At 42.6% G+C, this 17159-nt stretch overlaps 1 protein-coding gene across 2 annotated transcripts; it reads right to left on the bottom strand.

Moving 5' to 3' along the window:
• Nucleotides 1–397: 397 nt before the first annotated feature.
• On the bottom strand, nucleotides 398–15676 carry zc3h7bb (zinc finger CCCH-type containing 7Bb). Of its 2 annotated transcripts, none has more exons than XM_085760799.1 (21): nucleotides 15402–15676; nucleotides 14483–14544; nucleotides 14338–14374; nucleotides 13909–14106; nucleotides 13160–13318; nucleotides 12365–12505; nucleotides 12237–12279; nucleotides 11910–12136; nucleotides 11496–11796; nucleotides 10841–10899; nucleotides 10593–10692; nucleotides 10166–10327; nucleotides 9837–10042; nucleotides 9641–9741; nucleotides 9330–9511; nucleotides 8843–8922; nucleotides 7907–8172; nucleotides 7164–7269; nucleotides 6648–6756; nucleotides 6177–6310; nucleotides 398–5866 (listed from the first exon to the last, which is right to left on the bottom strand). In XM_085760799.1, the coding sequence occupies exons 2-21, from the start codon at nucleotides 14539–14541 to the stop codon at nucleotides 5831–5833; spliced, it is 2706 nt and encodes a 901-aa protein (XP_085616925.1). In that variant the 5' UTR covers nucleotides 14542–14544; nucleotides 15402–15676; the 3' UTR covers nucleotides 398–5830. The 2 variants fall into 2 exon arrangements, with proteins under 2 accessions (XP_085616925.1, XP_085616927.1); XM_085760801.1 differs by having other exon boundaries at nucleotides 2581–5866; nucleotides 11919–12136; nucleotides 15402–15581.
• Between the last annotated feature and the right edge of the window lie 1483 nt (nucleotides 15677–17159).

Raw genomic sequence — 17159 nt, 5'->3', positions numbered from 1 at the left:
TTTGGTATTTTTGCTTAACTGTTGTTTCATCTGTTTGTTTGTTTTTATCAGTCTGATCTTTTTAGCCCAAAGTGGTAAATGGTAAAGTCTTTGTTTGACACAGATGTGTCGTGTTTCTAAATCATTTTTGTTGTGTGCCAACACTTCAGTCAGATGATCATCATCAAACAGTTGGATTATTATCTCAGCCATGGTGACATGGTACAGAACAACCAGTTCTTCTGAAAATTAAAACAATACAGCAACTAAAATCAAGAGTGTTTGGAACAGAAAATATTAATCAAGTGAACACAAACTGAATAACTTTAACTTTTTATCAGCAACATGTGTCTGGATGTCAGCTTCTGCCATGAATTATGTGATTTGAAAAGTGTAAGGGAAAAAAACAACAACATAATTTTTTTCTAAAACAGTCTGTTTATTAAATGCTTTCAAGAGATTTGGTCCACTTGTGTGATCATGAAATTCCAACCAGGGAGGAGAAAAGAGAAAACAAAGTCAAGAAGAAAAAACAAAATCATAAAACAACGAAATGTAAAAATACAGTACAAAAAGAGGCCTTGTTTTTTCCACTTCTTACAACCCTGGTTTCTTCATCCAAGTTGTTGAAAACAATTCAAATAAGCAATAATTTTTTTTAACTGATTGAAAACCGATTTATTAGGTTTTTTTTGTGGCTGTGTAGGTGTGCGTTGGTGTTGCAAATCAAATGACACAAACAGTACAAGGAGCCAGGGAAGGAAAAGACGGGGTCACATGAAGATTTGTTGAGCACAGCTGAGAAACAAACTGAAGCAGGATGTCATAACCAGAACTGATGGACAACTTACGTAAACCACTTCAGAACAAAGATGACCTTTCAGTAAAGCAGCTCTCATAAAAAATAATAATTAATGTTTACTTTATCAAACAGAGGTCTGTCTAACTACAGACACTTTCTAGAAGCCGACCTGCCCTTCAGATGAGTAAAAACTCTTTCTTGATGTAACTAACTGCTTAAATGCAACAGAGTGGGAAAACATGGGGGGAATAACTGAATGAAGGCAAGAAAGGCAACGAAAGAACCAAAACTTGATGAGGATTTCTAATTTCAATATCACCTGTGGCCCTGTTCAGACCTGCATTAACATCCATCTCTAGTGATGTGGTCACATGTGGGCAGATCTGAGCCGAGACAAACTGAGGCTGCATTACAGATCCAAGCACTGGACCGGACCACACAAAGGCCACGTTCACAACACAAATACATCCTGGGTCACAGTGAAGGACCGGCTACTACTACTGACACAGAGTCACATCAGTTTCATTATGCACCAAAAATAGTTAACCATTTAAGAGATGCATGTTAATGTGAGGTCTGAACAAATCCTGCCCATCCTGGTTGATATGATTAAGACTATGCATATTTCATTTTAGCCATGCTTTCTGAGTACTATCTTATTTATGCATGGGGAAAACAAGATATTAATTAATACCTCACAATCATTAACTTAACATTACAAGCCTTTTGACATTGAAGGATCTTGCTTTCCAAAACTGCCTCTAGCTGCTCTGATCAGTGTGCGGCATTGATCATGCTGCGCAGAGTCAGGAAGAAAAAAAAGGTGTTCCAAGAAATCAAATAATTTAGAACTAAATCTAATCCACAGATAAGGACAAGGATACAGTGACCTCTGCACTGGGATCAATGTCCACTCCATCGCAAACTTCAGGTCTCATGGACTGGTTTCATCGTCGTTTCAGTATGAGGCGCCATCAGCTGAAGGCTGACGTAGACATATTAAATATACACTGTTTGCAATATAGCATTGCTTAAAATGGACAATCTGCACTAATGGACAGTAATGACTATGTGAGATCTGTTAGGGAGTAGCGGCGACCTGCCTCCCCCTTCAGTTTGTGTCATGATTCACCCGCCTCTAACACACCCACACAGGAGACGCAGCACAGACATCTACACTTTTCTTTCTTTTCCTGCGCGTGTCAGTTACATCATCAATGCTAGTCATTCTCCAACAACGGAAGAGAAGCCTCCCCTCAAATGCTCGGCTTTGCTCTGCAAATTCACATCGGATCAGCAGGTTTCTCAAGGCAGGACTTGAAAACAAGGATAGGACAAAGGATTTTGCCCACTTGAATAATAAAGAGCAATTGAGTTTATGTGGCACTCTTCTAACAACTTGTCCTTTTTAAACTCCCTGAAAAACAAGATGGGAACACATTACTGACCACAGCAAACTCTTCCACAGCCACAGAAAAGAACAGCTCCACCATCTCTTATCTAAATTACCTTATAAAGGGTGTCTAAGTATTATAATAGGTATCAGGTATCATATACTGTATATAGTAAGCAGGATTATACAATAGGGGTATGTATCATCTTATAGGTGTAGTATATCGAATAAGGCGCTATACGGGAGTATATAGGCCTCTATGTATGCTTTTGTTTCCAGATCTGTCCTTCGGTCTGGTGAATCAAACTACACAAAAACGCACAGCACAGGCAGTGAGCGGAGAGCTCCGATAGTAGGTCAGCACTGACGAGGGGAAAAGTTTATATACTTAAATCATTAACTGTCCTTTTTATTCCCCCTTTGGCCAGTGCTTGGACTATCCTGAGGCCTACAAACAGAGCTCAGACAACATTTATATATAGCAGGTCTAGCATTCTGTGTAAAATATCTTGTACTAACGTCCGCCTACAGCCGGTGGTAGTTGACGACTGAGATCACCACCTGTAGCGTTTAAAACCTCAAGACTCTTACAGCGACTATCAGAAGCTGGGCGTTTCCTGCTCACTGCCTCCCAGACAGAGCTGCGCACTGCTGCATACACAGACGCATATTTACTGTAAATTATTATATTCATACATGGATACATATATAAAGAGAGAGTTATACATTGCAATTAACATACATATATCAATAGCATATAGAAGAGAAATAGAAATAGTCAATAGATAGCAATCATTATCGTCATCATATTCATCATAATACTAGGAGTAGTAGTAATACGATCCCTCAAAGAAGCTAATATCCGGGTTGTTCCAGACAAGGGCTCTGTATCAACAATCCCCAAAACCGCTGCTGAGAAACCAGCGACACTGAACTGAGATCTGCGTTTTAGGCTCAGCCCATCTGAATTCTGATCGAGTCAGTTTTCAGGAGCTGGATAATTAAGATAATTAAGACACCTTTGGTGTTGCAACCGTGTTTTCTATTTATACAATGACCTCAACGAAGGGACTGCAGTCAGAGCTGAAACATCACAAAACAGATGGAGGTTATTTTGTGGTAATAATATCATCTATAGATTTCTCTTCTTTCAATTCATTTTTTTGAGACTCGTTGTCTTCGTATTTTAGGAGGTGAAACCACGTTCTGGACTGATGCACTGAGTTGATGCCACTCTGCATTGATAATTAGCAGCACAGTCAATTTTCCATATTGTGTACAGTCTGTATAAATGCTGTACTGTTCTGAAGAAAGAAAAAAAACAACTCCTCTCTCTCAGTTGCAACCCTCAGTAATTCACTTCTACACATTCAGCCTGAACCTCAAATCAATCTCTGCTGCAGTCCCTTCAAAACCCCGTCTGGAACAACCCATAGAGAAGGAAAAATTACAAAATAAAGAATCATTAAAAAAAAAAAATTCACTATAGTCATCTAGTTCAGCGATACATGTCATATAGCAATACCTCAATAACAAGAAGTTCTTCTATGTAATCAATACAGCTTTTCAGGTTATATATTTATTAAGCTTAACCGCTAAGTTATCAATTATTATTAGTAGTATACCATTATTTGTAAATATGCATAATATGTGTGTATATGTATTTGAATATAGACATACCTCCATTGTGTCTCCGTCCACATTAAAGGCTAGAATATGATAACAACAGATATCTTGCCTGTGTGTTTCTGTGTCTGTGTGTGTGCGTGTTTTCACATGTGTGTGGTTGTGTTACACGTGGATGTGTTGTTTATAGGCACAATATGTGGTGCGAATCGTTTCCCCATCTCAAGCTAGCAGACTTCATGTAATGTAAAGGATCGTCTCAGGGCTACCGTTAGCTATCTGGAACAAAACATCTGTGTGTGTGTGTGAGGAAAACAGGTTTCCATTTGAAGGCTGTGGGAGTATGGGAGGTTTCCATGAAATAATGACCCCAGTTTAACCGAACACATGGCAACTTTGCCTTTACATTCAAAATGATCTTAAACAAGCTCATGATTGACTACGGAAAAATATATTCTTTATAATCTTCAATAATTTTCTCCCGGATCTTTAGTCTTTAAATAATTATTCATCTTTCTTTCTTTAAATTACTACAAAGCTGTTATCTATTTTTTTCATAACTCAAAAGTCTTCTGCACAGTCACTACTTTCACTGTGCTTCAGTCCAAGTGAGGTCATCATTTCTGAATGGGCAACCGTGGTCTGAACTGATCTACACTCAAGTTTGCACGTGTGCTGCAGTCACTTCATCTGTAGCCCTCCTGCACTGGCTTCACAGCTACTTAAAGCACATGACACTGCATAACAGTAACAACAGTTTCTCTTTCCCCATATGTTTGGTTGACTGTTGTCTTTGTCGCCATTTTATCCCCTTTATGTCAACCTGAAAGCATCTGACATTCAAGCATGCTTTGATTCCCCTGGACAATGGCTGACTGTATGTGACTATATGTGAAGGTGTGTGCAAGTCTGTGCTCGTCCCATACCGGTACAGTTGGTGTGATTACACAACCAGCTATTAACAGACTTTTTATTTTCTATCGGGGGGGGGGGGGGTAACTGTTACACAAGTTAGTTTTTGGGGGCATCTAAGTATACTTGCATACATTCCACAACCACAGCAACGTTTTAAATGACTAATTTCCTCGTTTTTTTTAAAGGCCCATGCAGGCGTTACATTCATAGCGTTCTACCAATATGGCAGACAATATAACAAGGAAGTACAACTCCCCTTGGGGAAAGAAAAAAAAAAAAAAGACCCTTAAAATCATTAATTTCCAAAAAAAAAAGTTATTTTGATCCTCTCCCTTTATTCCCGTGAAGGAAGGAGAGTAGGATTTGGTTGTTATCCAGCTTAATGAGGAGTGTCCACCAAGAACCTCTTTCAGTTATGCTTCATAGTCTATTCAGTCTCGGCGGCCATCGACGGCACTGAGGGCTTGGCATTTTTTGGCACTCCACAGGTTACAAGTGTAACTTCTTGTGTAAGAGCGCTGAGCTTCGATTGAGTCTCGACTCGTCACCAAGCGATATACAAGAGCTGCGACCAGCGCGCCCAACAAAGAATTGTTTCAGTGCGGTAGGATTAAAAAAAAAACAAAAAAAAAAACAGAAATAAAAGATGTGCTTGGTGGACACAGAAATTGATAAAGTCCAAAGAGCACTAGATAGAGCGCACTAGTTGATTATTTTAGTAAGAGGAGAACTAGTTGTCTGTGGTTTAATGTGCTGGAGGGGAACGTAAAGGTGCTGTGTAACTGCAGCATGATACTAAACAAAACGCTAAAGCCAAGTCCTGTATTTCTACTAACAAAGCTTTTTCTTTGTGTTAATTGGTGCCTGCAATTCGTGTATCGTGACCAGTGAAAGAGTGTGTGTGTGTGTTTGTGTTTTTGAGTGTGTGTGTATGCGGTCAACTGTTTTGTTGTGTGTCCATCTGCTCTCACGCTGCTGGCTAAAGATGCAGGAGGAGGTCAGACTGGTTAACGGTGACAAACTGTCCACATGTAGCTGGTGTGTCCTGCCTGTCTCCCATCTCCAGACGTAGCTCAGCGGTGGATCGGCCCCGCCTCTGGTCAACACAGCAAAACTCAGAGGTCGTCCCCGTCTGACAACCGCCGGCCTCCCTGAAACAACACACCACCACAGCTCAGCTCTCAGAAACACACAATGATGTCAACTTGAGCCAAAACAGACACAAAAACGTCTCCAAAACAAGTAGATAGTAGATTCCATTGCAGTTTTCTTTGTTTTTTCCCCCGTATTTTTCTCCATTTTAGTGTCAAATACAAAGAGCTGTATCACTGACATACAACAAAGAGAGCAGAATTTTCCAGTACATTTTATTCATTACATTTTTCTTTGGTTGAGGAAAATGTTTGTGCCTTGTGTAGCTGAGATAATCAACCTCTGATGTAAGTCTTATTTACCACTCACCATGGTTTCTGTATAATCTGCTGTTATGGTGACCTGCTTGTCCTCTGGGGGCGGGGTCACAACGGAGCTATCTGTGCGTCCTCTCTGATTGGTGAGCTGCAACCACAGTTCGTACATCTGCTGCATGTCTCTCACTGCAGAGGGAGAGACAGAGAGGGAAGACGACCTCAGTAACCTTCGATACAGTACAGTGTGTTACGTGGAGGAGTAATCAGTTCTGGTGGAGTGGGCTAATTCAAAATCAGTGTAATTACAGGCTTTTGTTGCGACTATGGAGGTGGACAAAGCAAAGCCAGACACAGTAGCACAGGATATGATTAGAAACATAGAAGTAAAACACCTTCACAAGTGTGTTATTTTTCTTCCGTTTAGTAGAGATGTTTGATGACAAACACTGGTCCAAACACATTCAACTTGATCTCAACAGCACTGAGCTTTTTTATACAATAGTTGGAGGAAGCGGGGGCTTACAGCTGTTGTTCTTCATGTATGTCCAGACGTCCCTCTCTTCCAGACTGTGAGCGAATGAGCAGTTCCCAATATAGTGGCACTTCTTCTGCTTCATCACATGGACACACATCTGAGTGAAGGACAGGAAAGGATAGTATTTTGTTTCTTAGTCGGTTATTGACCACAACTTCTGTAGTCTCTGGAAAGACCAGGGCAAATTTAACTGGTAGTTTAAAGTATGACTTGAATGAACGCTTAAATTATGTAATCTCAAAATATTTCTCACACCGTTAAACATTCAAATTATCTGAGATGGGGGAAGGCAACTAGTTGAAACTTGAAATAAACAACAAAGCACCGTCAAAATACGCAGAGCTGCGGGGGTGAGGAGGTTTACAACAACACCTGTCCCAGAAGGCAACAGCAGAGTCAGCTGCCCTCAGCATGTGAGAGTGGTGGAGGCAGGGAGCGAAGGGGAACGATGGCTGCAGGGAACAAAAACAGAAAAAGAAAAAGAAAAGAAAAGGAGGAACTCACGTCATATTGTTGTGGGTAGGTGCGGGAGAAAGGCAGAGGCCGAACAACAACCCACTTCTTCTTCTCGAATGATTTCACCAGCAGAACCCGCCGCTCCTTCGTCCAGCTGAAGACACACAGAGCTCATGTTAATCCAAACAAATGGAAGAACAAAGTCCGAGAAGAGAGGCAAGTTCTGTGCTACACACCTTTGATGCTACTGTGGCAACACGGAGACAGGACATGACGGATCCAAGTCAAAATAACTTGTAGTAGTTTGAATTTACAATAGATGGCCTTAAGCTGTTACTTTGTACATCACAAACATTGTGTCATTTCCCACGAGTGATGGGAATAACGGCGTTATAAAATAACAGCGTCACTTTTTTTTAGTAACGAGTATTCAAAAAAGTTACTTTTTACCCCGTTACAACACCGTTACTGTTACTGACAATAAAATTACTTACTAAAGTTACTTGACTAAAGAAGTCCCGTGACACACATTTTTTCCACATATTTTTTTTCCAGTCCATCAATTAGTCAGAAAAAAGTTGTTTATCTGAACTAACCCCCACTCAGTGATACAGCACACAATAGTTCCTTTTCCTGGTAATTATTAATTACTTTTATAATGTAGTAACTTGATTACTTTTTGGGGAAAATATCTAGTAACTATAACTAATTACTTTTTAAAAGTAACGTGTCCAACACCGTTTCCCACTGACAGGGTGCATGTAGCAGTGGTTGGGGGGGGTCGTCATCACCTGTGCCGTGCTTTGGCAGTGCAGTACTTGAGGTTCTTGTCGGGCTCGTTGACCTGTCCTTCTCTCCAGCACTGGCCGCAGACGAATTTCATCTTCAGGTTGAGGGGTCGTCCCCGTCCTGCTACGGCTCCCAGGCCCCCCACCCCTCCGCCTCCCACTGGGCTCACGCCGCCACCTCCGAGGCCGTCTCCTCCCATTCCTCCGCCCCCGCCCCCCATTCCCATCCCTGTAGGTAAACTGCTGCTTGGATGTGGGATATGGATAGGCTGAAAGACAGAGAGAAATAAGGAGTTCATATTGATCACAGACCAATAATCAACCACTGCTGCCAAAAGTCTATAAATAAAACCCAGCCGACATTTGACGTTTGCTCTTTTGACTCATAAACAATTGGATTCTGTGTTCAGGGATGCAAACGGGTCAGGACCAAAAAAGAGAGGAACTGTCTGGCGTGGGGGGGGGGGTCACCTAATTGGTCATGAAAAAAGCGAGTTTCGCTTTTCGGCGCGCTGTTTGCATCCCTGTGTGTTGAACTGGATACACAACTGTTCAACCATCTGAAAGGTGTAACAGAGCATTTAAATGACAACATCCAAACAAAACCCTGTAAAAGTATTTTCCCCCTTCCTGATTTCTTACTTTTTTTTGCAGATTTGTTACACTTAATGTTTAAGATCATCAAACAATTTTCATATTACATATAACCCCAGTAAATATAAAATGCAGTTTTCTTTGTCTAATATTAAAATGTGTTTGATGATCTTAAAACATTTAAGTGTAACAAATATGCAAAAAAAAGTGAGAAATCAGGAAGGGGGAAAATACTTTTTCACAGCACCGCAGTGCAGGAGGAAGTGGTTGTACTAAATCAGTGAGAATTGAAGAGGAGGAACAGTAGAAGATGTGTGTCTGTCTCCGTGCCCTCTCCCGTCTCACCTTCTGCTGCTTCTGTGCATTCTGCTCCAGCCGCTGCCAATGTCTCTTTGACTCCTGTACCATCTCTTCATGGGTGATACCTGAAGAAAATATCAGAGAGCAGCTCTGTGACAACACATTCAGTGACTTAATTCAAGCTACTCAACTAACAGGAAGTTGTTGATGTCAGTTGTTTCTTATTTCAGTTCTACCATTACAGGAAACCTCAAATAATCTGATAAACTGACATTATGTACTGGATTTCATTTCACTACAGTAAAAAGCTGAATGTTTCTAGATTTAAGAAGGTTATTAAAGGGATAGTTCAACATTTTGGCAAATTGGCCCATTGAGTAGGTTCGTTACCTTTAATTGTCGGTGCAAGCTGTTTTTAGAATGGCGGAACAGAGCCGCGAGCTGCTCAGAGCTACGCTAGGTAACGAATGTTGAACTATTGCTTTAAGACATTTTTTAACAAACTGTGTGTGTGTGTGTGTGTTCTACCTACCAGTATCCTGCTGTAGGACCCAGCATTTGAGCTCTATGACGGAGTGAGCAAAGGAGCAGCTGTCTTCTCGCTGGCAGCCGTAGCGGACCTCGTGGCGACATACGTCGAACTGGCAGAGGGGGTGCAGGGGACGCACCTTACTGTAGCGCACGTTGGCTGACCTCACCACATGCACCAGGCACCTGCAGCAGGTTCAGGTAAGTCAGGATACATTTTTGAGACAGCAAATCTGTATTATCACAGTATCACTAAGTCTAAGTTTGTATTTGTATTTGAACCAACTCTAGATATGACAGTAACACATCACTCACTTGTTATCGTCGAACGGGTGTCGAGCTGTGAGGTTGGAGCAGACTGCTAAGTTTTCTTTGCTGCGTTTGCTAATAATGCGAGGCTTACTGTCAAAACATTCCTGTGGGAAGGGGAGAGAGATGCAGATCAGTGCCTGAAGGTTCAGCTTGAAGGAGAAGAAAAAGAAGAGAGCAGACTTGCACAATATGGTCTTACCTCACAGAGGAACATGAACATGCCCATGTGGAGCTGCAGCAGCCGGGTGACGCTGAGCGCCCGTCGCTCCGTGCTGCCCAGCGGATCAAACAGCAGCTCTCGACTCAGAGCGCCCTTCCTCTCCTGCGTCCAGACGTCAATCTCCTCCTGGCAGTAGGCGAATGTACAGTTCTCCCCGTACTGGCACTCCTGGCGCTCCTGCACCTCTGTGGGACCCAGAGAGGAAGAAAAGTGAACATGTAAAGCAAAATATAAAGACCAGTCATCTGCATCTGGCTGTGGGCTGCTGTTCCTCAGCTTCATGTCCCACCTAGAACATACAAACGCACCTTTACAGAGTACAAATGCCCCCAAGAAGTTGTTCCGCGCAGGCCGGGGCCGGATCCTCTTCCAGGTGGGGTCATCTGTGTTCTTGAGGCGGCAGAGCAGAACATCCCGCTTGCAGCGGTGTGCGGCTTCTGGCTGATACTTGTAGTCCATCACATGTGGACCTGCAAGCAAGAGAAGAAAAGAGATGGTTAAGTTACAGTGCATCACAATTTCCACTTGTAACTCTTTTAAAATGATAAATCATTGCTCAAAGACAAAGCTTGAAATAATCACATGAGACAACATGTCCAGTTTATGAGACGATGGAGAATGCAACAATGCAACATCCCATTATGAATATTTGGATAAAGAAGGAAAACAAAAAGCTGTTTAAAAAAAAAAAGCTGTTTAATAAAAGGAAAAAAGAGGGGGGGAACTTGAACCGACCTATTCGGCTGTAACAGGCGTGACAGGCCTGCCGAAACTCATGTGTGGCTGCTAGAGGATTCCTGGAGAGCAGAGACAGGTTTGTTCCTGCTGGACCATTCTGGAAAGAAGAAGAGGAAAAGGAGATGCAATATGAAATTTAAAAGAAGCTGCATAGAGAGAAATGGCTGTTAAAGCAACAATTTAAAACCAGTCTGCCTTTCAAAAGGTGACAAATGAAGATGATGATGATGTGTGTGTTTACTCACTGCATGTGCAGCATTGTTGTTGCGCATTCCCGGGATGAAGCTGTGACACACTCGTCCCCCTGAAGACCACAGACACAAGGACGTTGGTGTCAGACACCATATTGTAATGATGCTGACTCACACGGTCTGCTGCTGACACACACCTCAGGTTAAACTCCCTAGGAGCTGCGCTCTGCTAACTGCGCAAGAGCAAGTTCAGCTGCTTGTACTGATCACGCTGCTTTTGTATTCCTCTACCATTTGAATATTATGAACTCATCTTCATAAGGCTTCGTCCACATCACATTTGTTACATTTACACCTGGTGTCCACACACGTTATTTAAGGTTTGAGCACCTTAAGAAGCATTTAGTAAAAACTCTGGGGTTGTGTTTTAGCAATTTGCTTCATGACTGACCAGTCTGACTCATCAGCATTGATATGAATAGCAGCTTTGATTACAATTAATTTCTGGTTTTCAGTAACAACACATCTTTTCTTGGTTGTAAATCATCACAGTCAAAAAAAATACATTCAATGTGTCATTTAAGAATATTGCGACAAGATATCTGATGACTTTAAAGTTTAAAAACATCCGTATTATATCCCAACTGTTTATATGCACTAAATAAATTAAGTCCAAAATCAATAAATAGACTTTAACCGCTTCGCTCACCTGGGAGAGTGTACTCAGACAACGAGTCCAGCCCACCGGCCGCGATCCCTGCTTTCCCTTCACCATCCGCAGCCACTGTGGGGAAGCCTCCCAGTGCGTCCTGCGCCTGGGGGGAGCACTGGTCCCGGTCCCGCTGGGCCAGAGGGGAGTAAGGCTCCAGAGGGGGCATTTCACTCATTGGAGAGCTGAAGAAAGCTGGAGGAAGCTTGGGTGACGGGGCTGGGAGGTTGGGAGAGTACGGAGGCCGGAGAGCGACCGCAGTGTTGGGGAGGTTGGTGGGTATAGCACCCTGGACTGGACTCTAGAGCAGAAGGAGGAGAGAAATGACAATAAGATGAAACACCTAAAATCAACGTTGCTACTGAAGTAACAACGGAAAGAAAAGGTGTGTCTGTTTGTCTCTCCTTCACTCGCCTCACTGACTTTCTTGGGGATGCAGTCCAACAGGCTGTCCAGCTCGTCCTTGATGACGCTGCTGCATTCTTCCATGTGCTCCGACACTGGGACAGAGTATGGCATCGGAGGCAGGGCTTGGCTGCTGGGGCTCTCCGACAGGTCGGTGCAAGGGGTGGCTGGTTCATCGCTGACGGGGATGGGCGTTGCTAGAGGAGCTGGGATGCACTGTGCACTTGATATGTCCGCTGACGAGAAGGAAAAACAGCAATGGAGAGGAGGGGATAAATGTGTGAACAGAGAGAGGGGAGGCTGTGTGAGATCACACATGTTCAAGGTTTGACGTACTTGGTCCAATGTCACCCAGCGACTCCAGCCCATTGGAGGACATCTGCAGAGAAAGAGAGAATACGACCTCATCAGCCTCGAAGTGAGTCGCCAAACTGCAAGTTCTACACCATGACGACAGCACCCACCTCTCCTGTGGGTGGGGAGGTCTCCCCGTGACTCTCCCCGTCATTGGCTGTGGACTCCGTCTGAGGACTGACGTAAGCTTTACGGCCCTTCAAACCCAGTTTATTGGCTAGATCCTGGGCCAGCTCACTCACCTGTCGGTCCTGAGATCATACATCAAGAAAAGCTAGTACTTATTGCTTGCTACCTTAAAGGGATAGTTCAACATTTTTGGCAAATTCGCCTATTGCCATAATCATCATCAAACCTCATCAAATACACAATCCAACAACTCCGAAACACTCTTATGGACAAGTTGTGACCTGCACATTCACCCTGCTATATAATAATCATGTAACATTCCAACACACGAAGCAAAAACTTGGAACCACTTGCACTTTTGAAATCCCTCCGCCCAGCAGCTGTGTCTGGAATGTAGTTCCGGCTGCATTTGCCTCGAAAACAACTCTGTCTCGTAATGTTACATTATTATTTCATAGCGTGGTGAATGTGCAGGTCACAACTTCTCCACGAGAGCGTTTTGGAGTTGATGGATTGTGTATTTATTTGATGAGTTTTAAGGGACAGGGGACCTGTACCGCTCACCTCCATTGTGTTCGCTGAGCAGCGGACCTCAAAACAACATGCACTCATAATTAAAGGTAATGAACCAACTCCTATGACTATTGGGATTATGGCAATAGGCGAATTTGCCAAAATGTTGAAGAATCCCTTTACGTTAATAATTCACTGGACAAGATATAAAATGTTTCATTTCAAAATAATATTTGTAAAGATTTTTGGCGTTGATAACCTACGTGTGGCGCTGTGAGGAGACATTTGGTTCCACACTCATAGGCTTCTCTGAGTCGTCCTAACTCCCTCAGACAAAGTGCTTTCCGGTACAAAGCCCTGCGACTCCCCTCTGACACATACAGCGCACTGTCACAGTCCTGAACACCTCGGTCAAACTCTCTCTAAAAAAAGAAAAGAAAGACATTGCATTCCGTTTAACACTGAGCAGTCAGCTGACACTGCAAAAAAAAAAGAAAATCCCATAATGTAGAATGCAAATGTGCAAAACTTAGTGGCCACATAACATCAGAACATTCCTGCTGGCAATCATGCTATATGTAAATTTAAAAACACTAACACAGAGTTGTCAAACTGGCGGGTATCTATTATGTGTCAAACTTTTAACACCCCCCATCAAGCCCACTGTCTACTCCTACCGAGACCGACTATGGTGACGAAGAATTGAAAGTCTGTGGTTGAATTAACTGTACATGCAATAGATAATCTTGCACAGTTGAGTCATATGGGTAACAGAAATCTGTCTGATTCACACAAAATCTATTTTGGTATCACAAAAAATAATGTCATAATTACTCAGTGTGTGTGTGTTTTCTGAGACTAACAGTTTAACACCCTCACTGGTTTGCCAGTTACTGACAAATGAAAAGTCATCTAAATATCCACCCAATACAGCTTCCTACTCATCCACACAAAGATCTGTCATGTACATCTGCAGGTGACACATCCCGACCTTTCCCCTTCTCCCCCTCACCGTCTGATAGAAAGCAGCAGCCCTGTTGACATAGAGGCTCTCCAGCAGCTCATGAGGAATGATGAGAGCTTCAGCCTGGGCGTAGCGGGCGACACTTATTCCCTCCCCATACTGCTGAGTCGCCTGACGCCAGTCCCCATCTCGGAAGCAACAATTACCCTCATCCAACAAGTTACACACCAACTGGGTCAGAAATGCCTGAAGGGAATGAGACAGAGATTATGAACAGACAAAGGATCGAATAATGGGGGGTAGGGGGGTAATATGAGATGGCCCACGGGTGACAGAATGAGATGATGAAGAGGAGAACAAGGAAAGCAAAAGAGAAAGATTGAGGACAAGACAACAGAAGTTCAGATTTAAGTCAGTGGTCATGATTATGGTAGGGTTAGGGCACATCCTTGATTTTTTAACGGAGTCAACACAAACCTCATAACTCTCTGGTTCTGGGAAAGGCAATGATGACCTGTGAGCAGAAATATAAGATAGCATTATTAGCATTATTCACATTCAAGTGTTGCCCACTTTATTGCGTGTTGGTTGCAGGTGAGGTGGCGGACGCTTGTTCACTTACTGGATAAAGCTCATTGCTCTCTGGATCTCCTCTCGTCGCTTCAGTCGTTCAGGATCCATATCCTGTGGGAGAGGACAACGTTGATTTGCAACAGTATGAAACTCCAGTTCTTGCAACACAATAGCTACAATTCAACTAACCTGACATAAGGACACGACTCTTACCTGCAATTATTAAAGACACTTTCAAATGCCTCAAACTACTCATATAGTCTTCCAATACAAGCCAAGGCCTGCCACCAAAACATGCTTAGCAATCATCGGACTTGCGTAAACAAATAGCGGGGACAGCTAACGGTGAAGTCGGCTGCTGATTAGTGTTAGCTACGGTAGCATTTTGTCCTGGTGAGGATGACACTATGAGATACATTTGACGCAAAAACTGGGTTCTTTTTTTTTTAAGAATGGGACAATATACATGATATGACCTGATTACACACTACAAAAATATAAATAGTTAACGTTATCGTGACATGCAGACGAGCAGCTCGTTAGCTCCAAATAAACCTTACACCGACGGAGGTGCTTTTAAATTAATAACTAAGGTTGGTTAGGGTCGTGTTAGCTGCTGTTGTCTGTGTTGTCGTTTGTGCACACACAATATTAATGCTACTCAAGTTTATTTACCGATGGTTGGGATCAGTTAGCTAGAACGCTACCTGCTCACCCAGGCTACATGCTAAATGCTAACCACCATAAAATAGCTTGACTGAAAAAATGAAGAAAGCTAAGATAGCGTTTGATATATGTGGATTATGGATTGTTTCATGTGTTGTTTGCAAAGAATCGCTGTTCAATTGACAGACAAGGCTACACTGCATACAACTCCGGTGTTTTTAACAGCTACCTGGTAAGTTAGCTAAGTTAAGTGGAGTCCCAGCTAATGGCCAAAGCCCCCGGACCAGCTCGGCTCAACTCACCCAGAGTTAGGTTACCGCGCCTCTCAGACCACAGACAGCCTCACTGAGCGTTGGCGATAGAAATAGGAAAAACCACCCAGCCAAATATCAGTGAATATCCAGGCGCATATCTGTGGGTTTAGTGTCCCTGTCATTGGTGTGTGGACGGAGCACGAGTTTCTTTCTCTGCGCTGCGGCTGCGGCTGCTGCTGCTGGAGAGTGAGTGCCTGCTAACGCTAGCTGGCTCAGTGCTAGCTGCTGTTTTGGCCAGTGCCGCGGATCGCAACAAGTTTCCACAACAAGTGTGGTCACCAGAGGGCAGCAGACACTTTATCACAGCCAGTGTGTGCACAGTGTTGATTTATAGTTTTTTTTTCTTTCTTTTTTTTTTTTTCCTGATATGTTTTGCAGTTTTGAATATGTTGTGTTGTCAACTGTTGTCAATTAAATGATATATAGGCTATTATATATATGACTACACAACATATTCAAAACGTCAGTGAGGATGGCAAAGCATATGACACTAAATGTAAATTTAAAACAAACAAAGATACAAAACACACACACACACACACACATATGTTTTGTATCTTTTGTTTGTTTGTTTTAAATTAACTTTTTATTCGGTATGCACTTCAACTGGTGGCAGCAAAGTCTGGTAGCTCTGAGTTTCTCCTCAACCATTGCTTTATTTTTTGTTTTTGTCGTATTTTGTCACCTACTGATGGATATAGCCTACTCCTGTGGGGAGAGGGGATTCTTCAGGAGAGGAGCTTATTTCATTGAAAATGGAGCAGATGGTGGATGCCGTCAGTCATATTGGGAAATGTCAACTCTCTGCCCAGTGCCCAACAAGAGTGATGAAAAGCTCGAGATAGGCCTATTAGAAACAGGAAAACTTTTTTCATCTGGTTTGGGGGGACTGTACCCTGCAAAGCTGCGTTTTCGTGTGGATAGGGCCTCAGAAAGTAGACATTTTTTCAAATCTTAACCCTACTTGTGTGCATCCCACCCATGGCAACTGCTGAAGTTCTCAGGAAGTTGTTGCTAGGATACAGACTAACATCCTCCTGAGGCACTTTTAATGATAGCTGGAGACTTTAGTCATGTTTCCCTGATGGATGATTCACTGGGGGATGTGGTGGAGAGATGTGCACTGAGTGTGGTGGAGGCCATTCTGGATGGCCCGGGTCATCCTCTTCATGACACCTAGATGGACCAGGAAAGCAGCGGTGGTGGACGGCTCATCTCTTTGCTGCAGGATGGGAAAATATAGAGGATCCTTTCGTACCTTTAACCATCCAGCATCAGGCTTTTTTGATTCGATTTTTTGATTCTTCTGCATGAATTTACATAACAACATAACATAACAGACATAAAGATGCTGATTGGAAATAGGAAAACACATTTTCTATTAAAGGGTTTGACCATCTTTGCTATCTATATGAAATCAGGTCTTAAGTTGACACACATGTGAGCCATTTTGACCAGTTTTCTTCAGAAATATCGGCTTGATTCCTTAGTTTGAATGTAATGTAATCTCCCCATAGCCTGTAGCCTATATTATAAATTATATCAATCCACTTATGTATTGTTGATTTGTCTGTCTTAAACCATTATTTTCTGGTCAAAGTCTTTTAACAACACACCCTCCAACGGTATTTGTTAATGCTCTGTTTTTCATGTGCGTAAAAATGTAAATGAGTGTTCATTTTTAGTGCCAAATGTTTGCTTGATATCTTTATTTTAAAACTTTTTAAGACCGGGGTTTCCGAGGCA

This window comes from Trachurus japonicus, chromosome 19 (assembly GCF_045865225.1).
Source record: "Trachurus japonicus isolate A0001 chromosome 19, Traja_1.0".
Lineage (NCBI taxonomy): Eukaryota > Metazoa > Chordata > Actinopteri > Carangiformes > Carangidae > Trachurus > Trachurus japonicus.
This window is presented reverse-complemented; position numbering and strand designations above follow the sequence as displayed.